This window comes from Polypterus senegalus, chromosome 8 (assembly GCF_016835505.1).
Source record: "Polypterus senegalus isolate Bchr_013 chromosome 8, ASM1683550v1, whole genome shotgun sequence".
Classification (NCBI taxonomy): domain Eukaryota; kingdom Metazoa; phylum Chordata; class Cladistia; order Polypteriformes; family Polypteridae; genus Polypterus; species Polypterus senegalus.
In genome coordinates this window covers 95,098,406-95,125,832 of record NC_053161.1, presented here as the reverse complement: position 1 = coordinate 95,125,832, position 27,427 = coordinate 95,098,406, and the positions used below count along the sequence as shown (strand labels likewise).

General features: G+C 35.4%; 1 protein-coding gene across 4 annotated transcripts in view; it reads left to right on the top strand.

The window, feature by feature from the left end:
- Positions 1-23,589, top strand: part of LOC120534138 (voltage-dependent calcium channel subunit alpha-2/delta-1) — a 690,895-nt gene extending 667,306 nt beyond the window's left edge. For all 4 annotated transcript variants that reach the window (XM_039761461.1, XM_039761460.1, XM_039761459.1 and 1 more), the window contains 9 exons: positions 2,200-2,238; positions 2,326-2,397; positions 2,683-2,835; positions 2,986-3,038; positions 6,984-7,039; positions 9,497-9,623; positions 16,745-16,857; positions 18,038-18,120; positions 21,781-23,589. In XM_039761461.1, the coding sequence (XP_039617395.1) occupies positions 2,200-2,238; positions 2,326-2,397; positions 2,683-2,835; positions 2,986-3,038; positions 6,984-7,039; positions 9,497-9,623; positions 16,745-16,857; positions 18,038-18,120; positions 21,781-21,897 (813 nt within the window). In that variant the 3' untranslated portion in view covers positions 21,898-23,589. The remainder of the gene's footprint in view (positions 1-2,199; positions 2,239-2,325; positions 2,398-2,682; positions 2,836-2,985; positions 3,039-6,983; positions 7,040-9,496; positions 9,624-16,744; positions 16,858-18,037; positions 18,121-21,780) is intronic.
- The last annotated feature ends 3,838 nt before the right edge of the window (positions 23,590-27,427 follow it).

Below are 27,427 nucleotides of genomic sequence, written 5' to 3'. Positions count from 1 at the left end.
GGTTGAGAAGACCTTGGAGAGCTGGAGATGTGCTCAAGTGAGGAGAGGAATGAAGGTCAGTTGGAGCAAGACAGAATACATGTGTGTGAATGAGAGGAAGGTCAGTGGAATGGTGAGGATGTAGGGAGTAGAGCTGGTGAAGGTGGAGGAGTTTAAATATTTGGGATCAATAGTACAGTGTAAGGGGAAGTGTGGAAGAGAGGTGAAAAAGAGAGTGCAGGCAGGGTGGAGTGGGTGGAGAAGAGTTTCAGGAGTGATTTGTGACAGATGGGTACCAGCAAGAGTGAAAGGGAAGATCTACAAGATGGCAGTGAGACCAGCTTTGTTATATATACTGTATATATACAAAAAACAGGAGACAGAGCTGGAGATAGCAGAATTAAAGATATTAAGATTTGCATTACGTGTGACAAGGATAGACAGGATTAGAAATTAGTATATTAGAGGGCTAGCTCAGGTTGGACAGTTGGGAGACAAGTTTTGACAAGCGAGATTGAGTTGATTTGGTCACGTGTAGAGGAGAGATGCTGGGTATATTGGGAAAAGGATGTTAATGATGGTGCTGCCAGATAAAAGGAAAAGAGGAAGGCCTAAGAGGAGGTTTATGGATGTGGTAAGAGAGGACATGCAGTTGGTGGGTGTAACTGGGCAAGATGTAGAGGACAGGAAGGTATGGAAAAAGATGACGTGCTGATGCGACCCCTAATAGAAGTAGCTAAAAGAAGAAGAAGAAGATGTAAGCATAAATTTAATGCTAAATTTTGCTTTGATGATTTTTTAATGAATAAGTAGTATGTTATTGCTAAAGGTATGAAAACTGACTGGGATAAAAAGAAAACGACCTGGGGCCTAGCAAAGACTCAGTATACCGTGACAATGTAATTAAATTGATAGTGAAATACCAATATGCAAAAACATGAGTAAAGTATAAAAAAAGCAAAGTTCTTACAACATTTTAGCTCTCACTAATCTAATAAATTTGTAGAATTTCCTTTATTTTAGGGAACCCAAAACTAGTATGGCAGCTTTCTTTTTTACCCCACCATCTTTTATAGGGGTCAGATAGTGACATCACCAATTATGAGTCATATGACTAGAAAAGGGGAACATTTCTATAAACATTGTTAATCTACACTAAGAATGGTTGTTGTCAAACAAAAAAAATCCAAAGGGCAGTGTGTTGAGGACACCAATAAAATATTAAAAATAACAAATGAAAAAGCTTAAATACATGTCAAGTTTTAAAACATATTTTTTCCTGACAGCCTCCATTTTGAACTACCAGCAGAACTTAGAATCCTAAGAACAGAAGAAAGTTTAAAAGAGAAACACCATTAAGTCCTTTGATTCAGTTTGGTTAGTTAAATTCCGAAGTTGTCAAAAAATCTTGTCCAGACCATTTCAAAAGTTAACAGGGTGTCTGCTTTTGATATATTCAAGTTAATTCAAGTCATTCTTTTATGTATGGTGCTATTCAGTGAGTACTGTACTTAAGTTACATCTCTAGTTATAAAGGAGGGACAGAAATGTATCATGTATCATTTACATTCGTGAACACACAAGTTAGGTTTAGCAAACCCTAAAACTGAAACATTTCAATGTAACTAACATAAAATTATGACATTAGAAGTCCACTGACATTATACTTGACATATGATCATCTGACAACTGAGAAGAAGAAAACAAAATCTAGTCTTCAGCATTCCTGGAAAAAGTAAAATCCCGGATTCCATCTTGAATGCACATCTCCATAAGTTCTACAGGTGTTCTTGATTGTGTAATTCACGATTTTACTGAAAGCATTTAGACATTTAGCCCAGAAAAGGACTGAAGTAAAAGTCCTACTAATGCTCAGTCCATAATTCATGGTGTACAGCATAATCATTTAGAGTTAAATTAACATGTATATGGAAAGACCTTTTCTACATGTACACTTTTTTAAAGTTTACATGTATACTGTAAGCATTAATTAGATACTGGTGTTTTTGCTGTTTGGTAAATATATTTTTACACTCAATATCCATTGTGCTGGTATAATTCACAAATTTTATATTTAACATATATACGTATTTCAATAATACTCATAAGGGAGGCTATTTTTGAAAACGAGAGTTTGAACTTTTTTTTGTTTTTGAATAAATTTTGTGGGATTGGCAATTTGATTGATGGAATAAAATGATATCAAATCATTTATTACAGTGCAAGAATGAGATTTGTGACTGTGAAAGAAATAACAAGGTAAGAAAACAGTTTTGTGCATTTTAGATAATTAATATTTCAAAGTGAAGCGAAGTGTTTTTTCGATACTGATTCATTTTCTGTTAGTTTGTAGACTGTGTCATTTTGGATGATGGCGGCTTTCTCCTAATGTCCAATCAAGATGATCATATTGCCCAAGTAAGTTTATTTTAAGTTTAGATTTTAAGTTTAACCTAAGAATATCTTTTGATTGCCTTCTCTCATTCATTTCTTGAAATAGTCATAGTTTTTTTAACTGCATAAAATGTTTTATCAGTGCGAAAGAGCAACTTAAAAGATTTGACATTTAAAATACTAAATTGTAGCAGAATTTTCTAGGGAGTAGAATATATTCCCAAATCTGCTCATTAACAACATTGGCTGAATATAAAAATATATTAAAAAACTATTTGATGATATTCTAACTTGTGATTCTTTGTAAAGATTGGCAGGTTCTTTGGAGAGATTGATCCAAGTCTGATGAAGAGTCTGATTAAGAACTCCTTGTATTCTTTTAATAAGTCATACGATTACCAGTCTGTATGTGACCCAGAGAAAGACATGAAAACTGCTGCTGGTTTGCGTTCTGTTTATGTGGTAAGTTCAGAAATCAATAATACAACTATACGCATTTATTGATAATTATCAACATTGTAAGTTTCTTTGTATTGTGATGAAATGACAGTTTTAAATTATATGCTCTTTCACTACTAACCTCATGGTTTTTCTTTTATGTTTCCTATCTAGCCTACAATAGCAGATATTTTAAATATTGGATGGTGGGCAACAGCTGCAGCATGGTAAGCCTAGATAATATTTTAATAAGAATATTTTTTATCCAAGATGGTAAAGTTGCCATCTCACAGGTCGAGAGACCTTTATCTGATTCCCAGCTCATTGATCCTTTTTATGGAACTGCAAATTTTCCCAGTGTCTCTGTGGATTTTCTCTTAGTACTCCAGCTCTTGTTCGACATAATCAAGATATACATATTGGTCACTTTACAGCTGGCCATGTCAGATGAATTGCTGTCTAGGGGTTAGCTAGCCACAACCCTATGATGGAAAAAGTGGGTTCAGAAAAATGATTAGAAACTGAGAAAAATATAATCTTATAGTATTACACAAATTCTGAAAATATTTGCCACATACACAGTATATGTTACTTGTATAAATATATAGTATATTCTAAATGTTTTATATTGAAATGTTTATTACAAAAAGAGTTTTATTTTCAGCCATTTATTTAATCTAGTTCAGGGTTGCAAGGTGCCATAGCCCATCCCATCAACAAAGAGCACAAGGGAGAAACCCTACTTATGAATCAGAAAGACATGTATGGATACAGGGTCAGTTTAGAGTTGCCAAATGCTCTGACTTGGACATCTCAGAGAAATGAGAGGACCCAAGGTAAAGACTCCATATGGACATGGGAAGAATGTGCAAACTCCAAAGAGACAGTGATGGGCCAGGGTTTGATCCCAGGACTCTAAAGCTGTGAGGTATTTTAAAGGAAACACTAGTATCAACTGCTGCTATACCTGAAACACTTGTTTAAAATCCCAATAAAACAGATGCAAGCCAAAAACATGCCATTGAGATCTGTTGGTGGCAGCCTTCAATTATTTGCTGCCTTTTGTGTAACAAAAGTGCTTAACTTAAGCTAAACTTAAAATAATGTAAACCATTAAGCAATTGGTTGGACTCAGATCTGTAAATTGTTTGGTTATCTCCATGTACTTGGAGACATAATGTCCTATTGTGGTGTTCTGACACAAGGTCATAGATTTAGTTTCAGCAGTCGGTGCAGCTTTAACCAATTATAGTATAATGCTTAAGGCAAAAATAAGGTAACAGTAAAAACCAAATTTGTCCTGACAAAATTTTTTGATTTACTAGTTGTTAATAATGTCTTTGAAAAATCGAATTCCTCCACATTATGATTTTTAAAGCTTGTGATAGGTTCACAAAAATATGTATTTATTAGAGTGTCTATTAAAACACAGCATCAAACAGCAACTCAGAATATCTAAGCACATGTCTGTTGTCACATCTGAATCTACAGATGCAAGGACATGAACAATACGTTTCATGTGCCTGTCATTTAAATGGTTTTGACGTTTCTAATAATAAGGTTACGCCAGCATTCTTAATAGTGACATAGTTGCACAGTGCTTAGCACTGTTCTCTGACAGATTCAGAAATCAACGTTAAATTCCTAGTTTGGTGTTGACCTGTAAGGATTTTGCATATTCTTCCTTTATCTAAGTTATGTTTTGTCTGGATACTCCAGTTTTCTCTAATAGGTTAGGTGTGGAAGGTATAGGTTAGGGTTAGGTTAATTGTTGACTCAGAACTGGCCTGATGTGATAATCTGCTCTGTCTGTATGCCCAGTGGTCGTCTGCTGTTCAGTCTAGGGTTGGTTCCTAACTTGGACCATGTGCCTCTGTCCTGAAAAATATCCATTTAAAAAATAGATGAATGAGTCTTTTGGTGACTTATTTTCTAAGTCTTTGCATCTGAGGTGTAGTGCTAATGTGACAATGCTCATTAACTGCCACGCCAAGCTTTATAGCTGTAAATGATTTTCTTGACAGGCTTTTGAGCACTATGAACAAAATGTTCTGACATTGTTAACATGCAGTGCATCTAAAGAAACAGTGGGACCACGTTTTGTTATGTGTGATACAAATGTAATGTAGAACTTGGTACTCTAGTTCAGATTACCATTAGAGATACCTCTATTTGCTACTAGTTTTTTATTAGAGCCTTAAGTGATTCATTTTCCAAAATCATACTTAATATTTTTTTTTTTTACTTTTTAAGGTGATACTAGATATATTTCTGTGGTGGTGCCCGGAGTTTGTTTCCTGCCTTGTGCCCTGTGTTGGCTGGGATTGGCTCCAGTAGACCCCCGTGACCCTGTAGTTAGGATATAGAGGATTGGATAATGGATGGATGGATAGATATATTTTATTTTGGAATATGCTTACGCAATAATATCACCAAACCTTTATATTAACACTATAGTAAGTTTGTAAAAACTCTCAGAACTCAGTTAAATAAGTATTTTTTTCTAAATTGAACTATGGCAGTTTAGGTAATTGTGGATTGGTGGTTTCATTGATTTTATAAACCCAGAATAAAACCATAAGAATGTTTCCAGTGAGGAAAGAGTGTACAGTCTACCTTTGCTTATTTTAGTATCTTAATGGCACCATCACACCATTTACTTTAGTTAATGTATATGTAGTTTTGATGATTATATATTATCACTTTAACCTTATGAAAGGATAATAAGGTACAGAATCCAACCAGCTACTTTCTTAAATGCATTATCTTAACATGTATCTGCGATCTCGACATAAGAATTTTTCGTTTTTGCACTTCAGTGATTCATCTGGCTTGTCTGTATAATTTTTCTTCTTTAGTCTACATGTGCTAGTGAAACCCTTCTCAAACGCATACTGTGCTTGTCTTATGTAAATTAATAGCATCACAACATTCAGATTACAGGTCACCTGATGTAGAAACTGACTTTAATAGTCTTATCAAGCTATTTGATGAATATGTTTTGGTTAAATTGGTTGTCTGGGGCAGTTGGGAAATGATTACACAGTACCTGGTGTCCTTGTGTTGTATGTTTGTGTTTATTCCATTCAACTGATGTTGTTATGCCAATAAAGTGTACAAAGTACAGAGTTGATCACCACTTTGTAATCAAAACGGCTGGGATAGGCCATGGTTCCCCATGACATTATAATGGAAACTGCCAGATCAAAAAAGATATTTCTTGAAAGATCCTTGAGGGAGCTTAACCAGAAATAGGAACAGAGTTCTCCAGGGTAGAACTCACAATGATAAAGTAGCCTTCAGAATTGTGAAGGAAGGTTGATTTTTTTTATCAGGAGATTTCAGATTTATAAAAGATTTAAATTTGAGTAAGCAGTGTTAATGAGTATTTACATGTTTAAATTAGTTTTGGAGACAGTGAGCCACTATAGACAAGGAGGATTAGGAGTAAATATGGCTATTGTGAGAATCGCATTTATAACTGTTATCTATTAGTCATTAGTACCTGAGAATGTCATTCATAAAAATTCTTAAAAAATGAGTTTCTTCTAGTGTACTGAATAAGTTTACCACTAAAGCAGGATTTACAGCTTAATCAAAGGGAACGTGTTTTGACGCCATGTTTTTTTTTTAACATCTAATTTATTAAATTATACAAAACACTGGTTTTCAGAGACTTGTTTGTGGTCCAGGGATACATTAACAAGTATGTCAACTTTCAGCCTCTACAAGTTATCATAAAGAGTTTTGGCCACAAATAAGTCACCTCATCCATACCAAAATGAGTTCAGTAGTTTAAAGAAGAGAGATTCGTTTAAAAAATATAAATAACCTTCTATAGACAGACACAATTTATTAATTTTGTTTATTGTTTTTCAGGGCCTTCAAATGTTTGCATGAAGTTGATGTTTGTTTTTCATGTTTGTGTGCAAGCTCAATATACAGTGTAATGGCTTTGGTGATGTACAATACAAGACGTATTGTAAGAGACTCACAGTGTACTATAAAAGTGTGTGTCTTATTCCTGTATTTGGATGGTATTTCTTCTACAGACCATTAAAAGTAGCTGCTACTATAGAAGTCAGGAATGAAATGGCTTTCCAGCATGTACTGCAGTACTAATGTGTCTACATTTTATTCAGTTTCACATTTGTATGTGTTATCTTTTTTAGGTCAATACTTCAGCAGTTATTTGTAAGCTTTACTCTTCCAAATTTCCTTGAAGCAGGTGAGTTGACACTATTGTAACGCTGAACTGTGAATAATCATTCCTGTTATAGGTCAGCAAAATGTGTTTCTTTTATTTGCCTTTTGACTTCCCTCATAAAAATGGAGTTAAATTGAAGTTATTGCTCACAGTCATCATGCTGTAGATTGTGAGAAGACATATAATCGGTTACTATATTAAACTTTCTAATACGCGGATGAGAACAGAAACAATTTGTAGCATTTTTTGAAATGTAAATAACCTTTTATCTGTGCCCTCATGCTCTTGTCAAGTAATTGATTTTTAATTAAATTCAGTGAACTCCTTCGAGATGTAAACATTACTAGGATTAAGCTCTTTCTTCATGATGTGTAGGCTGTAGTCATGGAATAAATCTTGTTTGTCATCTTCAGACTTTAAGGATCATTGTTATTTTTTATTTCTATGATCATCTTCACTTTTTTTTAATTTGTTCTCCAAATTACTCATCTAACTGCAAAAGAGAATACTTTGAAATTTAAAATAAATACTTGAAAAAGGAATGTCTGGTTGCAGACCTAGATCCAAATGACTTTTATGTTAGTATTTTTAATCCTAGCAGTATTTTCCAGTTTTTATTCTATTCTGTAACTTTTTATTCGGTAGTGTTGTTTTTATACACTTTACTTACTGTATGACTCAATCTCTAAAAATACTGAAAACAGTCTTAGAGGTGAGTCTTACATTATTAATAATATGTCTCCCTCTAACCTTCAGCTGCTGCCCTCATTGTTTTTTATAGACGTTATAGAGCTGTCTTTTCTGCAGTAATTTCTTTCACGGTTCCTTACTTACCCACTGACAAGATTGGTTGTGTTATCTAGTTCTTATAACTTTTATAGTGAAATAATAATATATTATACAGTATATACAGCATGTACACTGTTAAATTTACTTTTAAATTAATTGCTCTGTGATGGCCGTTGTGCCTGTTCAAAATTGAAAATAATTTTAATATGTTAAATTTTTTTGTAGATTCACTCACCACTTTTAACTTTACTATGAGTCATATACCTTCTATATTCTGAATTGTGCTGTGATAATTATTACAGAATATTCAAGTTGATACACAATAAAATAATTATTGCTTACATCTATGATCTTTGTTGGCTTTTAAACTCTGCTCTCTGTTTAAACACTACTATAACACTACTGTAAGAAATCAACATATTTCCATAAAAAAGAACACTAAATATTAGGATTATACACAATAAGTGAGTAACTGGTAATGACATCATCATGTTTAAAAATGATTTGACATCAAATCTTTATAAATAATGAAAAAGAGCATAGAACAAATTTTTATAATAAGTAAGAAAAAATCAACACATCCCACCCCCCCTAACCTTTTTCTTATAGAGGTAAGTAGTACACTAAGGCAGCAGATAGCAAATGCTGCCTGTACAGATGTCAGCAAACATGAGGAGAAACAGCAAACTGAATTGCCTCCTTCATACTGCTAACACTTATTTTACACACAGCTCAATTAATCTTTAAGTTTTCTGACTCTTGCTCCATATTTAGAACACACCATGTCTTTTGCACCTCCTAATTGTCTACTATTTGCATTTCCTGGTCATGGTGTGCAGGGGAAGAACACACAATTAGAAGTACCTCATGTGGCTTTGTAAAATGTTCTAATAAATTAATCTGACAGACACGCAAGTTATGAATAAATTACATATAATGTGGTGTTAAACATCCACTAAACATTAATGTGTGGTGAAATAACCAATGCAAATGATTTGTGATTGTGTTCCAGTACCTTCGAGGACCTTGACTGGGCCGCATGCCCAATTGAGGGGGGTCGTAGGTTAATAACTTCTGTTTTTATTACACTTAGTCAAAATCTGACTTGTATTATTTTAAATTTGTGAGGTAATAATATAAGGTTTACTTTTATTATATGCAAGGCATGCAAATTCCTTACTTTGTAACATCAGTCTATAGTAAACACTATTATAATTCTGTTTAAGAATAAATTATAAAATAATGTGAAGAAATGTTCAATATTATATTGTTAATCAGAGTGTAATGATTTAATCTTAAATGCTCCAGGAAGAATACCCCTGGCTTTGTCCGTTGGGGACATCCATTTCCTTCTCATTATATAATTTCTTAACTCATGTCTATTATTATTTTATAGCATTTCTGCTAATATAATTCAAAGTCTGACTTAGCAGAGTTAAAATGCTTTGAAATTCTATTCATTTTATTCACAGAAACATATTACAGTTCTTCAACAAAGAGAAAAATGTAAACACAGTGGATATCATTTACTGCTATAATTGGGATATGTTTCGACAGTCTGTTCCTCCAGTAAATCAGCATGTTCCATATAAAATGTGCCTCTTTTGTAAAACAAAGTGTTGCCACTGCCTTTTAGCATAGTTGCTCTTGAATTTAAGCTGTAAGCCTGTGTTTCTTTTGCCCTCACAGCGGATGTTGAAGATGAAATGTCATCAGCGATGTCAAAACAGAGTTGCATTACAGAACAAACACAATATTTCTTTGACGATAACAATACTTCATTTAATGGATTTCTGGACTGTGGAAATTGTTCCAGGTAACACCTGTTTGATTTACTATTTTAATATTCTGTTACCACAGTGACTGTTGTCAGGGCAACATGGATTTAAAGGTGTATATTGCTCCATACTTTTTTATGATGTTTGCTTGGATAATTGCCAGCATCATCTGATAAACATTTTTAATTGTCCTACAGCCTCCTCCTTCTTCACGAGTGATTTTCAATGAATGTTGTGCTTTCCATAGTGTTCTTGAGTGTACAATTTTAGATTCTAATTGAGCAGATAGGATTTTCATTCTACTTTACAACTATTATAATCATTAGTTAGTTTAAACTACACTGTCCATTCTATCCTTGACATACTAATATAGCCACTTTATTCCTTTTGGAATAACTTAATAATCTGAATTATCACTTAAAATGTATCATTTTTCTTATTCAATATATTATTGCTTATCTATCCATCCATCCATCCATCCTTTTCTGCTTATCCAAGATCGGGTCGCGGGGGCAGCAGCTTGAGCAGAGATGCTCAGACTTCCCTCTCCTCTGCCACTTCTTCCAGCTCTTCCGGGAGAATCCCAAGGTGTTCCCAGGCCAGAGACATTGTCCCTCCAGCATGTCCTGGGTCTTCCCCGGGGCCTCCTCCCGGTTGGACGTGCCTGGAACACCTCACCAGGGAGGCGTCCTGGAGGCATCCTGATCAGATGCCCGAGCCACCTCATCTGACTCCTCTCGATGCGGAGGAGCAGCGGCTCTACTCTGAGCCCCTCCCGGATGACTGAGCTTCTCACCCTATCTTTAAGGGAAAGCCCAGACACCCTGCGGAGGAAACTCATTTCAGCCGCTTGTATTTGCGATCTCGTTCTTTCGGTCACTACCCATAGCTCATGACCATAGGTGAGGGTAGGAACATAGATCGAGTAGTAAATTAAGAGCTTTGCCTTACGGCTCAGCTACTTTTTTACCACGACAGACCAATGCAGAACCCACATCACTGCGGACGCCGCACCGATCCGCCTGTCGATCTCACGCTCCATTCTTCCCTCAAACCGGAAAAAGACCCCGAGATACTTGAACTCGCTCCCAACCCTGAGAGGGCACTCCACCCTTTTCCGGCTGAGGACCATGGTCTCGGATTTGGAGGTGCTGATTCTCATCCCAGCCGCTTTACACTCAGCTGGAAACCGATTCAGAGAGAGTTGAAGATCATGGCCTGATGAAGCAAACAGGACAACATCATCTGCAAAAAGCAGTGACCCAATCCTGAGTCCGCCAAACCGGACCCCCTCAGTGCCCTGGCTGCGCCTAGAAATTCTGTCTATAAAAGTTATGAACAGAATTGGTGACAAAGGGCAGCCCTGGCGGAGTCCAACTTTCACTGGAAACGTGTTTGACTTACTGCCGGCAATGCGGACCAGGCTCTGACGCCGGTTGTGCAGGGACCGAACAGCCCTTATCTAGAAAACTTTTATTTGAGTTGTTTGGACCTACAAGTAAGAATTTCACTATACTCTGTACATGTGACATTACAGCTGTAACTACTAATATTCCCGCTACTATTAGTTTCTATTGTCAAGGATAGACAAATAAAGAAGCCAAAAAAAAGGCTTGGGGCAGTCACCTGTATAATATTCCTGGCTGCAAAAGGATAAACTGGTTGTACAGATGTGTACAGGTTCGAGTCCAACACAGAACTGATTAGGTACGGAAAAAATGGCGGTTTTAAGGCTGACCAGTGGAAATGACGTAATTGGAGTCGGAACTAGAAATGAGGTCATCATGGCCAGGGGGAATTTCTCGTAACTGGTCTGCAGAGAAGTGAGAGAAAGGGTCAGTGCACATCGCCTCCCCGTGGTCTGGCATGGTGTTACTTTCATTCAGGCCCTTTAGCTGCCTACTATGCACACATGTGTGACACTATAAAAAAAACAGCACAAATGTATTTGACATAGCACTTTTTCCACAAGATGAATTCCATTTAATGTGTTTACCTGTGACATTTATTGAAATGTGCTTTACAATTCCACTGCCCTATTTTCAAGCCCATTTAGTAGCTTATTTCAACAGCAGTAAATCTAAAGTCAGGATTTACCATGTGCAGGGTGCCTGTCTACTGCAAAAGCAAACTCTGCCATATACAGCAAAGTACATCACTAACCAGTCTAACTCACTTGGCGCTGGGATGTCAGAAGAAAACTACTATAGAGAGAAAACATGCAGACACAGAGACAGTGTGCAAACTCCACATATCCAGGATACAATGCCAGCGTGTTTGCATCTGAGAGGTGGCATCACCAACCACTTTACCACTCAGACCACAAATTCACTATATGATAAACTATTCTACAAATGGAGAGCTGGAAGTTAAAGAAACAGTAATATTTACCTCATCAGTCTATGAAAGAAGACCTCCTACTGACTAGTACTAGGTAGCAAAAGCTCTTAAGCCATGCTTGCCAACAGAAATATCTAGAATATTTCAGAGCACAAATTCTTAAATAGTCTGCAAGGACAACTTCCTCCATGTACGCATTTATTGCAGTTGAGCGTCACCCTTTTCATTAAGCTGTGTAGAGGAGGCCATTAGCCAAGTTTTGTATAAATGTATCTACATACAGTGCTCAGCTTAAAACAGGTAACAAAAGAAAACTACAGCAAACAGTATAGTGGTTAGCACTGCTGCATCATAGCTCCAGGAAACTGGGTTTTAATCCCAGGTCTAGTCATTGAATTTTGTTCTCTTTATGTCTGTATGAGATGTTGGAGGAAAAAAAAAACTCTAAACTGGCAGCATATGTAGGAGTGTGGGCATGTGAATAAGCATAGATTAAAAGAATTCATTCAGTAGATGGATGGACATTACTACTTGGAGCTTCACCGCTCCACAACACTAGCGCTCATTACCTGGGTTTGTTTGGGCTTTGTCCATGTTTCTACCCACATCCCAAAAATGCACTTGTTAAGGTAATTGATGATTCTAAAATGAACCAGTATGAGTGAGTTTTACTTTGGGTGATTTCATGAAGGTCCCCTGTATACTATCCAAAGTTAGTTTCTGACTTGATGGATATTTCAACTTTAAAATCTGGCCGTGCATCATCTTTTAAAAACCTAATCTCTTAAAGGCTGTTATTTACTGGACATTTATAAATGCTGACTTACTTCAGCCTGTCTGTCCTTGGCATCAATCATATGCCTTCACTGTCAGAACTCATATGGCAATCCAGATACTACATGCATTAACACACTTTTACTAAAACTATGCCAATGCAGCGCCCCCCTTAAGTGGTCTCACTCACTCTGTAATCTTCCTGGACATTTTTATGACCTATAATGACCCAAAAAATGATTGGCAATTACTTCACTGAAGCAATACTTCAAACATTGTTGCCTAGGAAAAAAAAACTTAGGTTGACCAAGGAACTAAAAACAGACCTCCTCTAAAGGAGTGAAGTGCTCCTAAGCGGCATGGCTGGCCCCTTTGAGGACCCACCGGAGTAATAAAATCCCCAATCTGTTTTAAAGTGACCTGTTTCACAGTAATTCCTAAAGCTTTTACAGCTGACCAACTTGCATCCATCTAGACGTTTTAACTTTTACAAGGATATTGGCATCAAGTCATTTTCAGCTTCTTGAAGTCACATTAAAGTTCAATAACGTATGAATGCAAGAAAATAATTTGGACAGAACAGACCATTCACAGCAACAGATCCTGTTGGCTTAATATGTATAAAATCATTAAGACACACAGACTAAAAGCACTTTTCAACCACATTTGGAAGCAGCTGGGTTACATACTGCAAATGTACAATTTTACTAAGTGAAAAGCTGTTTTTGCCAACATTTTGTGTAAACTTTACTCTTCACTAACTTCCAGACATCCCAACTTATTTAAAATAATAACTAGGATCCTCCTGAATTTACACTATAGAACAATTCAACAAGATATTATTACACTCTCAGTTTGCTTTGGCTGAAAGGACTTCCTTCAGTCTTTCCTCCTATCCTTTCCTTTCCCTTCATTTCCATTTAGTACGTGTGCAGTGGGCCAAAAACACTTTACAGGGCAAGGCGCAAAAAACAGAACCAGAATAGTTTTAACATATTTTGAAAGCTATTGATTTACCATTTCTGTGCATTGTATTTTATAAAAATGATGTCTACTCATTCAAAGTGTTACTTCCGCTAGTACTTCAGAGCTTAAGCTTTGAGCTCCTAGCCCTCTGATTGTCTTTGAGATAAATGGATACTCTTCTCTCCTAGCACATTTGGGTCCCAGTTGGGAGAGATGAGATTTGCTTGTGAATCCCAAATAAGGGATCTACCTCAGATCTGTGCACATCCACCTGTCCTAGTGTTCTCCAGGCTCTGTTTTTAGCGTTTGTGTTTTGTCTATGTTATCTCAGGTATTCTTATATTATATTATATTATATTATATTATATTATATTATATTATATTATATTATATTATATTATATTATATTATACCAGTAACTGAGCACTGCACAGTAATGTGCAATAAATACACTTGACTTGAGCATTCATAGTTTTCATACTCTTTCTCTGTATGTTTAGCATTTGTTTGCTCAGAGGTTGATGAGCAGCACTTCTTTTCTCCACCCTAGTGGCCCACTTCTTCTCTTCTTTCGTCTCAGTCTTTTTGTGTTAAAACTGATTAAGTCAGTGTTTGTGTTGTAATTACTTAGTACTTTTTCTTTAATTTTTCACTTAAGCTGCCCCTTAAGTTTAATATCTGCCTCAAGAATGATTTAAGATATGAAGAAGTAGGGGAAGTGATGGCAAAGGTGGTAGGAATAAGAACAACGCCCATACGCATGCGCTGCACATCCGCCCTGCTGGCCACTGCCGAGACTTGATTCTACGTATAATAAAATAAAATAAAAATAAAATGAGGAATAACCTTGGAGGTTAATCATCACCCCAAAAGCAAATAGTAGACGTCATGTAGTATATGTGTATCAAATTTCAGGTTAATCGGTCAAACGGTTTCCGAGCTACAGGTAATTTAAAATCCTGGACGGACAAATGAACAGTCACAGTAGCGTATTATATTATATTATATTATATTATATTATATTATATTATATGTGTTAAATGTTGGTTGGACATGCCATTAAGAATTTCACTGTACATGACAATAATGCTGCTGCTATTATTACTAAGATGCCTATTCTGAATGTGTTTTGTTTTTGTTTTTTTAATTTTTCGTTATTTTTTTGGCACAACATCTAATGATTCTAGTGATTGAATGATGTTTTTTAAATACACATGATCACCTCTTACTCTGGTACTTCAGCAGCTCACTCTTATCAGGGCAGTTCACTATGCAGATAAAAAGGGGAGCTGGCAGAGATCAACATGGTGGATACTGCACTCCTGCTGCCACAGGAACCCTGTCTTATGGACTGTGCTCCACTGTTTCAGCAATGGAGAATTTCAAGGCTTTCTTCTGCACCATGCAGCTCAGTTGTACACATCAAGTTAGTTCAGGAAAAAGTATATGGGCAAATTTCTATGGAGCTGCAGGGTGTCACTTTAGCATTCTTACATTTTTCAGACCTCATTGCCACTGAAAGATTGTCGACACTGTATTGATGATGGTTCAGGGAGCTGAATCAGCTTCTAAGAGTGCACTAGGCCATATTAACCTTTTTCCACTGAGGAACTGATTACTTTTTAATTTTGGAATACGCCTTAAAGTTGTTCCATTGGTGTTCTCCATCATTGTTACATACTTCTCTTGGACAAACATCTGGCAGATGAAGTAAAAGACATATAAATTCTGTAGGTCTAAAGATGCACCATATTTTAGAGTTAATATTTAAGAAGTGATCTACATTGACATGCAGTTAAGAAGCACCATGGTATAATTTAAACCTTTCAAATGAAAACTTTGAAAAGTTTAGTTTTTTTTTAATTAACTACAGAAGTAACTTGGTCTTCTCATAATTAAAATTAAGGCTTCATATTATTTTAAAAGCTGAAACATGGTTCTTGTCAATTTGTCAAAAGATATCTGAGCAGAAGGCTGTGTTTTATGGAGAGTGAAAGCCATTAGTATTGTGTTGTGCGTTTTTTTTTTTAATTCTGATATTACCTTGTACTTTGAGCTGACAGTTTATATGCAGCTGTATAATGGCTTTAATGAATTTCATGTTATTTATAATTTTACCGTGAAAACAAAAATGTGCATTGCTGTAGTTCTTAGTTTATCGAAAAATCAAGAAATACATTCTCAAAATGTATTATATAATAAATAATGAATGAAGAAAACAGGTGAACAGAAACCTTTTTTTGTAGAATTTCATCTACTGGAATTATATGCATGCTTTTTTTGATTTATTTTCTCATTTTTGATGACTGCAGTGGAACCTCTTTAAACATTTAAACATTTTTTTTTTGTAGCGCACTATTCACCAAGTATAGAGGCTCAGCTCTCTAGCAAGTTTACAGCCAGCATACAAATTGAAAATTTTACAAAATACATACTGTGTACACATAAAATGACAGGCTAGCTTAAACGCAAAGTGAAACAAAGTAATTTCACACTGATTACCATAAATGGATCGTAACAATCTATACCCATTAATACTGTCATTCAGATATGGAAAGCTGGCAATGGATGAAAGGAAAATGAAAACTCCAGTCAGCATCATTCCCGGAGAAAATAAATCCCCGGATGGTCCAAAATCAATTACAACTCAAACTCATACAGTCCTACGTCTGGAAACATAGGCCAACTGGCCACTCATCCCATCCTGGACTTCAGATATCACATTTGCCCTAATTGCCTGCTGCAGGCCGTCTCCACTTTGTACAGAATCCTAGAACTTCAGGCCACTCCAAACGAGCCTAAAGGCAACCTAAATGGCAGAAATAAAGAAGGGTCTCTGTAGTTCACACAGCAAGCCTCACATTACTTACATGACTGCTATAGTAACTGCATTTTAACACTGTGCATAGAGCAACATATGCATGATACGTACAGAAGCACTGTGTGTTAGACTGTTATATGTTCAAAACACAATCACTGAAAATGAATAGTTACTGTTGTCAATATTCAATGGAATTACAAGCATATTCTGCTTTTCTGTGTCTTCTCTCTATAATATTATTGATTCATTCTTTTACAGATTATACCATGCAGAAAAGCTGTCCAATACAAATCTGGTATTTCTGATCGTTGATAGCAAAGAAACCTGCCTATCCTGTGATTCCAGCCTCTTGATGCAAGCTGAGCAGACATGTATCCTTTAAATAACCCAAACTAAGATTGTCATCCTCAGATGAAGAAAGGATATTTGAAACCATGATGCACTCTCAAAGAAATGGTTTAACATAAATTCTATACCTTCTGGAGTCTTCTAGTTCATATTACTCACTAAACTGTATCATAAGTAAATATATGTGGATGTTGGCATATATAAAACAATGACCACTTCCAAGGATAGTCTTTTAGATGTTTTTAACGATCTGTGCCATAAGAGAAGGCCTGTTGTACTAATTATTTTGAATGACATATTCACCATTGAGTGCGAATGGGCTCTGTCTTCATGAGGTGGACAGGCTGTGGTGAAGCTCGCTAACAGGAAAGAAGACACAAGAAGGGGCAAGTAAGACCAGGCCAAGAATTTCATGGAACATACATGATTCGCAATGTTTCAGAGGCAACCTTTTTAACTGACATGGTATGTGCTAACGCTTTTTTTTCTCTCTCCTTGCAAAGTTATAACACCATGCACTTCTTAGTCTCCTGAGGTTGTGGATTCTGAAAGAGCTGGTGTGTTTCTTTGTAAAGTTCCCCTGGTTGAAGATTCCTTCACTCTGCTTTTTTGAGTACATTTTTGGTTTAAAGTCTTGGCTTTGTTATTTCGTGAAGTTGAGTCTCCAGTTACAAACTTTGGCCAGTTTGTTTCTTCCTTTTTTATTTTGATTTTGGTTTTCATCCTCTCGTCCCTATTCTCAGTACCTTACAGTTTTTTCTGCTTCAGCAGAGCAATTATGATGTGTTGAACTGAAAACATTTAGAATTATTGCTAACCATTGATAGTTATATGATATGATATGTGGATTTCTCAAATAATCATTAAACACTGACCCTTAAAACTGACACTTTAAATATCTAATTTAGAATTAAGGTAGCAGAAATATATCAAATATAGAAATGACGCTTGTTATGGAATAGACAAAGATGCCCATGTTCCCTTTTTGGCCAGCACAATTTTTTTAGACATTCTGAAATTTTCTTGGTGAAGACTGTCATTTCTTTTGTGTTTGCAATGCACATATTATAAATAAAATATACAGGCTGTCATTTTTAGGTGCTACAATTTTTACATATATATTAATGCATTATTACTGTTATGTGTTATATTTCTTATTAAATAATTAAAGAATCAATTATTTCCTTAATTGTTGATATTCAGCCCAAGGCCCAGATCCATGTATCTTGGCCAAAACCCCACGGTACAGAAAAGGACCAGATGTCTGCTTTGATTATGATGAGAAAGTAAGTAACAAGATGCAGAGACCATTTTGGTCATTTGTTTAAAATAGTTGCAGCACTGTATTTATACCAGCAAGGTCATTTTGAGTTTGTTTTGGATAGTTTTTTTCCTGTAAATAATTATTAGATTTGCTTTCTTTTCTCTTAGTACACATGCATTGTGTCATACTCTATTAATGTGCAATAATTAACCTGAATTTGGCTGCTTTTATCTGTCTTCTGAATTAATATGTATTCTGAGTTTTCACACAAAAAGGGTGATCACTTACAGATTTCATTATTTTGAATAAAATCAGAGAAAAAAATCCTATTTTATGCATCAAGATAACTTACTGCACATTCATGCAATGGTAAAGTTAAAATCCTGAATGTGAACAAATTAGTGTTTAATTACTTTTATTCAAAATGGTTCTGCCCTCATTACTGTACAGGTATGTGAAAGGTTAGGAGGATAACTTAATAAGAATGACATAATGCCTGGATACAAGTGTGTTCTCCATTGTGATTATAAAAATGCTAACCTGTAGCCAACCTCTGTTCATTTCAATCTTATTTTGTCAATATGTGCCACTTTGAGCACCATACTGGAAAAGTCAAGAATGCTGACAGAGAAGTAATGGCCTTGGACAGTCTGAATAGAACAAGTATGGAGGAAGTATCTGTATACTGTACAGGTATATACATGCGTTTTCCTCCAAGTATCTTAGTTTCCCTTCCTTTCTCCCCAAAGTCGTGCAGGCTAGGTTAATTGGTAACTTAATATGGCCTGTATGTGAAATATGACTGCAGTCTGACCAGGGTGGTTTCCTGCTTGTAACTAGTGCTGCCAGGATGGACTGTGACCTCCCTGAAGTGGATTAATCAGTCCTGAGAATGTATGTGTGTCTATATTTAAGGGATAATTATGTATGTACATAACCTAACTTGCTGTACATCAGATTGTCAAACTTAGATCCTGGAGGTTCATGACGGCAACACGTTGTTAGTGCTGCTAATAGAAGAGACTACTTTTGCCTTAATTTCAACTGATACAAAACATCAAAGAAATTTTGACAAGAACAGACAATTCAGCCAAATAAGGTTGTTCATCCTATGCACCTTGAATGTCCAAAATAGTATAAAGTTGTCATAAAGTCTCTACAGTCCTACTCTCCACCACACTACTGTTCCTTATTTCTGTGGTTCTTTGCATTAAAAAAAAAACTTTATAACATTTGTGTGAAATCTGCCCTTAAAAGAGTTCAAACCATGTCCCTGTGTTTTTTCTTAAAAAATGTGTATCATTTTACCTCATGATCTCTGTTTACTTAAATTAAAAAGGCTCAGTTCCTTGAATCTCTCCTTATAGTTCATACGTCTGAGGAATAAGCCTAGTTGTCCTCCTCTGAACTTCCTCTAGTACTGCCACGTCTTTTTTGATATAATATTGAGACCAAAACTATACACAGTACTCCAAGTGAGGACTCATTAGTGTGTTTCAGGAAAGTAAGGTAGAATGAGTGTTTAATTTGACGTGATTTCATTCGATACTTTAAAGAATATGAGCGAGTAGGTGTTTGAAGTTTTACAGACTCCCATCTGAGGACGTACTTTGAGAACTGGGCAGTGACCAAACCCTATTATTCATTATTCAGACCTGGTATACGCTGCTACTTAATTTTCTGCACTTAGAAAATGAATCAAGTCCATTGCAAGACTTTAAAAACTCATTCATACAAGTACGTCCTTGAGCAACTGGCAGAAACCAGAGCGACGCCTATGGGAAACTTGCAAATTTTGGGGTTATGAGAAACAGTACTTAACAGGAAAACCTTGGGATTTCAATGCATCAACAGCAATACCCATGATTCGAATTAAATATTTCTAATAACATGCAAAATGTTATTACTACTATATATGAAATTTTAAACAGAAATGAACCTTTTTGTGTGAAAAATCTTTTCTCGCTCACCAGCTTCATGTGTTTGCTGAGCTGGCCTTAACTGTGTTATGGTGTAAATTTTAATTTTTTTTGTGGTACTCACTCTAACTCTCTGCTATAAGTGAATGATCTTTTTCTGTCTCTTTCTCTCTTTCTCTCATTAATTCTGCTAACTGCTAGCGAAAAGACTGCATGATTTCTCATCTCGTATGTCTCTTGTGTTTCTTTCTTCGTTTCCTACTCGCTACTTATGCCTGTTATTAATAGGATGAGCCTATATGCACACCAAGTCGTGCCACTGCCATGGCGTCAACTCCTCTCTTCATTTTACTGCAAGTTTTCATGTGGTGTAAAGGGTCAGTTATTTTCTTTCCATTTTGTTTTTTTTATTTAAGATAGAACAGGAAGTTTTCCATAAGGAAACCATTGCATCTGGGTTTTGTTTTTATTTTCAAACAAATGAGTAATAACCATAAGATAGTACTTAAAATTTAAAGGCATGTAGCACTAACAAGAGTTGCTTACATTAACAGAAAGGTCACATCTCATGGTTTGATTACTTTTTATTAATAAACATCTAAAATGTCTGTTAGTTTTATGGTAATTTCATTCCAGCTTTTCCCTAAATCGAGGTGTGTAATAAACTTTGTGTTTACTTACACTTTGCTGAAGCAGATCCATGGTAGGAATTTCCTTATAACGCATCGTTCAGGATAAACTTTATTGGTTTAAGCTAAGCTACATTCATTCATATTTTTTAAGCAGTTTCTGATATGTTTTAACTAATTTAATAGGTATATATATATATATATATATATATATATATATATATACTCTTAATGTAAATTTTTTTTTTTTTAATAATTCTACTCTTGTAAATGAAGTGTTATGCATGCGTAAAATATTTCTGTAGTGACCCTTTCTATTTCAGGTGTTTTGTTAAGTTACATGTGATAGTAACACCAACCAGTTTATTATTAATATTTTATGGGTCTAATGCTACTACAAAATAGTGATGTAATTAGTAATGGTTCTGATTGGGGTTAAGAGAAAACATTATTCTATAGTATGCTTTAATAGTCTAACATAAGTTAATATTTATTTTTAATTCTGGAGAGCCATAAGGTGCCGCTACCAGCTTGACGACCACAGTCTGTGCTGGAATGAAACTCTTGTCCAATTATACTCCTTGTTTTTCTGTTTCTGTGTTCATAATAACCTGGCACATTACAGTTTGGTTTTCTCTGTTGTATAAGTTTAATTTTATTGTTTCGCACATCTCAGTACTGTATTTACTGTGTACAAGTTTGATTAGATCACTCATTTTTTTCAAATGAGCAGACACTGGTTTGAATGACAAGTCTCTATCATTAACAGTGGTATGTCGTGCATCAAAAACTTGCTTATTTATAACAGTTCTTGAAGATACAAAATGAAGAGGCCAAAATGAGACCGATGATTTCAATAAAAAGGCAAATATGCACTCATGCATGGAAGAAAACCAAAACTAAGAAAACAAAAATCACACTAAACAAGGAGTCCAGTTCAGCAAGGGTTTAATATAGAGGCTCTTAAATGACTGGAATGAAATTACACAGCCACTGTGGCTGTCCACGACAGGGTTTGTTAACCATTGATTGATCTATAATATTTGGCAAAATGATTTAAATAAACCCATTGCCCCTTTTTGTGAGCTTGTTCTTTTTAGTAACATGCTGTTTTTTTTTAAACTTTGATAACAGGAGGATTATAGGGACTGTGGTGGTGTCTCTGGATTGAGTCCATCACTCTGGTCCATGATTGGAATCCAACTTGTGCTGCTCTGGCTCCTAGCTGGATCAAGACATTACCCATCATGACCACAGAGAGAAGAACTTGGCCCCATACTGCATACATTTCAAGGTCCTGCCAAATTATTTTCAAAAACTGTAAGTTGACAGAAATTGAAGAAAAGTTGACAGAAACATAAGGAATTGTCCCAGGAATCCGAAGAAAGGTCATGTCCATATGTCGTGTCATTTTCTCCTGGGAAAGCTCTTTGCTGTTTTCCCAAGAACAAGAGTGAACATTGATCCATCTAAAAGTAGATGTTCCCACAAGGGCTGATGTGTGGGCTCTTTGATCCTGAGAATGAAATGTGAAGGGAAAGCTGCTTCATTTTATTGTGGTTTGATGTGCTTAAAGAAAAAAAATAAAATAAAATAAACATAATTTAATGATCTGGAGGTTTTACAACTACGAAAACCAGAATTGCTACCCCAGGAGTTTTTTTATTAGTATTTATTTTCTTTGAATGTTTACATTTAAGGGTTTCAGTAGGCTAAGGTTCCACAATGATGTAATTGGTATGAAAAGAATGTTGGCCAAATTAGAGTTTTATTCACCAAAAATTTAAAAAGGCTAAATGCGATATATAGAAATGTATAAATCATAACCGAAGAAAAGGAATATTACAGATTTTGATTCACTACACATTTGTATCATTTTCCCTTATTTGTATTTGCATTGGGCTTCCACAGATACATTGTGAATTTTTCGTTGTTGAAACCCAAAGCAATGTGTGATACTCAGACAAAATCAGCCCATTAACAATATACAGTATAGCTGCAAATATTTGGATCATGTATAAAAATGAAAAATCTCTTGTCATTGCTAATTTACTTGAACCTCCCTGTTAATTTTGGTGCTGAACTGTGTGGGCTTTACCAAATAGAAACCAGTAAAACGTGTGCATTATTGGGTTTGTCATAAACCTTTCTGAATTCAACTTCAATTTACTACCTTTGTATCTAGTGGGGAGCTGCATTTGACAAGCAAATGTTTCCGCTAGGGTTTCAATGAGTGGCTTTTTACAAATCCCTAGCTGGTGTTCATGAATTGTGTTTCCTCACTCTTCACATATTCTTGTTTGTAGCACATAGTTTTGTTTTTATTATTTATTTTTTTTTAAACTATACACACAAATCAGGGAATCCATTGTTCCTTTGCACCTTAAATACTCCTGTGCTGTGCGCGTGTATTTGGAAGTGAGCAGGCATGAGTGTCCGTGTGTATGTATTTATTTTCCATTCATTGTGAGCCGTAAGATTGGTACCTCATCAGTTCTTGACCGTCTGGGAGGAAGTTAGTTCATCTGTCATTGTAAAATTCGGAGAGAGGGACTGTGTGGTAGCACGTGGCAGTGAGGCTAAACAAACAAAACAAAATCATTTTAGTGCATGGGTGAGGTACCTTTACACTAATACAACATAAATATCTAGGTACGTTCAAGCCTTTTTTAAAACATGGGTTGTCCGAGTGATCAAAAAATACTAGGAAAAAATGTTTTTTAGAATGAATGATAGTATAGCATATTTGTAAAAATTTATAACATGGATGAACTGCATCAGTGATGCTTTCTTCCAAATTTTGCCATTTTCATTTTTTTGTTTTCTGTTCAATAAATTGATTTTGAGTTTTAACTTATACAAATGTATTTGGGAGGGTCGACATGAACTTATTACAGATGCTAACATTCTTTCCAAGCACTTGTTTTGTTTAAATAGAAAACATTTCACTGTACGGTAGTTTTAAACTGGATAAAATGATTTGTTGTGGTCATTCAAACAGCTTTAAAGAGTGCTAGTAGTGACACTGATGTGTATATAGAATTTTATATCACTTATACTTCAGTTGATACCAAATTTATTTTTAAAGATCAACATCACCCTTCTACCCCAGAAGAAAGAGTGTAAGAGTTACCCACAGGTAGCTTAATTCATTTGAATGAAAAGTATGAATTGATAGGAAATTAGGAATTTAATGACCTGTCAAGATATCCACCATTCTAACTTTATCAGAACCCAAAGTGACCAAACAAATGGGCTCCTGACCTCTTAGCTTAACAGCACAGCCTTTAAGGAATTGGACTTACTGTATTTTACTTCAGTACTTTATATATAACAATCATACCAAAGGAGAAGGCAACCAGTAGCTGTCTAGTTTTGCCACTTCAGTCTCTTTGGCCACACTACTAAGATCTCATGGGTTCATTTTAATAATGAAAATGTCTGTGGCAATGGACTTTGGGCTCCTAAGGGAACTTTGCATGCTGCTGCTTTTTATTTGTTTATTTTTTCGAGACTGTTCTTTTACATGGAGTGTTTTCTTGCAAAAATTGCAAATGAGTGGATTTGTGTGGGGTGAGGAATTGCACTGTGACATAAAATTGAGTCATATATATTAAAATATGGAGAGATGGCTGGCAAATGAACAACATTAAAGCCTTGCTGCCTGAAACTGCCCTTAACAATGTTCATGATGCTATTTAATTGAAACACACTTATGTTCATACATATTCCACTTGTCTGCAGGAGGATTCATTATTGTAAAATACTCATAGTCTTCAGTGTAATGTTTAAAATGTCAGTTACATTTCTAATCAATCAACATAGATAAAGCGCTGTCTTGAACTTGAGGATCAAGTTTTTGCTTCTATTCAAAAATTCACTCTTCCATTTGCAAGATCCACTTAATTCTATGTGAGAGATTCCTGTTTCAAAGTAAAGTGTATTTGATGCTCTTACATTTTGAAAATATTATCGAGCAAGAGCCAACCAAAATGCTGTTTTATTTTTTTTCTGATGGCCTGATTTTGATTGAAGGCCATTGTATTTGTTTACACTAAAACTTAAAACTAAATTGTATTCTGGCCCCTTTTGTCACCAATTGAGTATCCACTTCATTTAACATTTTGAATATCATGTAGATATTATACCGTTTGATTACAGACAATGAACAAGAAAGAGATGGCAAATACTACAGTATAACAACCCCTTTTCAAATCATTGGAACCCTTAGGTGTTGTATGATAACAGCTAGAATGCTATACTGACTGTTCAAACTCTAGGGCAATATGTTTTTAACCTTTTCATTTTTAAGAACGAAAGATTTTCTAAGGATACATTTGCTTCATTATGTAAGGAGTGACTGTTTTCCGTTACAATATTTGAAACAATTTCTAAATCTTTCAGTTGAGAAATATGCAGTTTACAAAATATTCTTGTTAGTTTCAGAAAGGAACTTGGAAGAAACTGAATGAATGTACAGTATATACTATACATACATACACACATATATACTATTGATTTATAAGAAAAACAATCTAAAACTGGCATTTTTTGTTCACCGGCTACTGTCCCATGCTGGATTAAAGTATTACAATGCATATTTTTGCACATCCTTTTTAAATCCATCAAAGAGTTCAATTGTCTTAACTACAACACTAGCCTCAAAATGTCATTTCTTCACTACCGTGTGCACTGATTCATATCATTTGATTTAAAATCCCTCTCAAGCTGAGGGTCTCTCCACTTTCATCCCCTACATGTATTGTTTAGAACAACACTACACTGTCATCACTGTCACACTTTTCCATCTGCGCCATTACGTCATCTGTCTAGTAGTTTTTACAATCTCTCAAAATGAAGTGCCATATGCCTTTAGCTTTCTATTTATTTTTTAAATCTGTTTTTTGAAAGAATCTTATTAACAATCTGAGACGGGATGCTCCATTTTAGCAAGTCCTAACCTGCATATTTTGAAGATGTTTGCACCTCTGCTGCATGGCTTAATAAACATCTGTGGAAGAAAACTAAAATGCAAAACAAAAAAAAGAATTAAAAAAAGTAAGTAAAATGTGTATTCCTATTCAGTATTCAATTTGCAAAATATATTGCAGTGAATATAATAAAAAGCCTTTGTTTTTTAACTAATCGATCAGCACTACTGCCATTTTACTTAAAGAGACAGACTTTTCATTTTAGCTGGGAACTGCTTTTAAAATGGGAGTGTGGTTGACTTGGTGAGAGGCATGGCACAATCAGTGGTAGAGCAAAGTGAAACGGATCCTATCTGCAATTAACTTTTCATTTTTTGCCTTCTCAGAAAAAGGCATTCATGATTAAGAAAATAAAAAAAGGAATAAGAGTGAATATTTTCAATATCTTCATATTAAGGTATATAACAGCTAATTTACAGTAGTTAAACTATTACCACAGTCACTCCGATTTGAATATGGCCAATGTTAAGTTGTGCAACTAAATCATCTAAATCTGTGATATTTAGCTCGCACACAGAAGTTCGGCCTCATTCTCTGAAACGAAGCGGTCCGACCCTCCTTGAGGTCCTGGTGCTTTTCTTTGGACATAATGCATGCTGATTGCAGTGGTTCCATAAGGCTAAAATGAAATGCTGTCACTTTAGGGTCAGATATTGCAATGTGATTGAAAGTGTATTTGATGCTATCAATGCTCTTTGTGCAGATTGTCTGGATCCTGCTTTTTTCTGGACTGTTTTCTTGGGATTGCTTGATGTGTGTTTAATCTGAGAGCCCTTTTACTGCTAGGCTGTTAGCAGGCTACTTACAGGACTCTCTTTTAATCTACTTTGATTGTGCTTTACTACATAACTTTTTGTGGAACTTAACAAGCCTGAAATAAATTTTGTATACATTTGTATAATAATGTTATTTAACTGAAAAAAAAAAACTGTTTATAATCCTAGAAATGGTGTGTTAATTATTGTGCAGAAACATATATTCAGAATAAAGATTTATCATTCATATCTGTTAATTGTCGTGTTATTTCTGCAGGCAGATTCCAAAAGCAAACACAAATCTCAGTTTGAAAGCATTTTGTCAGCAATTGTACCTTGCTTTTATTTCTGTTCCCTTGGTGTGGAAATTGTTCCAATACACATCCCTGTTTCCATACATTGTCAAAAAAACATAATTCCTTATAAAGAGATGGCCCTGAGTGGAGCCAGTGTGGGCATGATGCCCGTCAAGCATTCACGTAACGTGAAGTGATGTGATGAAGAGGTATTCCATCTAATTGGTTGGTTGGTGAAAACTGGTGGCGTGTTCAAGTGAGTATGCCCAGCTATGGTCTGCCATCTGTGCTGTGCCTTTCCAGCTGAGATAAACTTCAAACAGAAGACAAGATGAGTGTCTTGAAGGCTAAATGGATGCAGTGTACAATGAATGTATTTTGGTGTTTGGTACACTGTATTACTTTCCGAGAGGACCTTTGTACAGTAAGTCATTTTTTAACACCTATATGCTAAAAAAAGTCTGAAATATTGATAGATAGTCTTTAAAATCAACAGGCACAAGAGTGAAGTGATCAGTCATTTAATGTGTTTTATGTGTGAGCAGATGTATACAGTACACGAATACTGGACACATTGTCCAAATATGGTAGTTTGTGATCACAAATAGCTGATAGACTACCTGTAATTAAGAACTTGCTGTCAAATGTGAAGCCTGTTATCTTCAGCAAGTTGAAAAATGGCCAATCCATAGGTATTAATTTGAAACCTTGATCTGAATTTTGTGTAAATGTGTGTGTT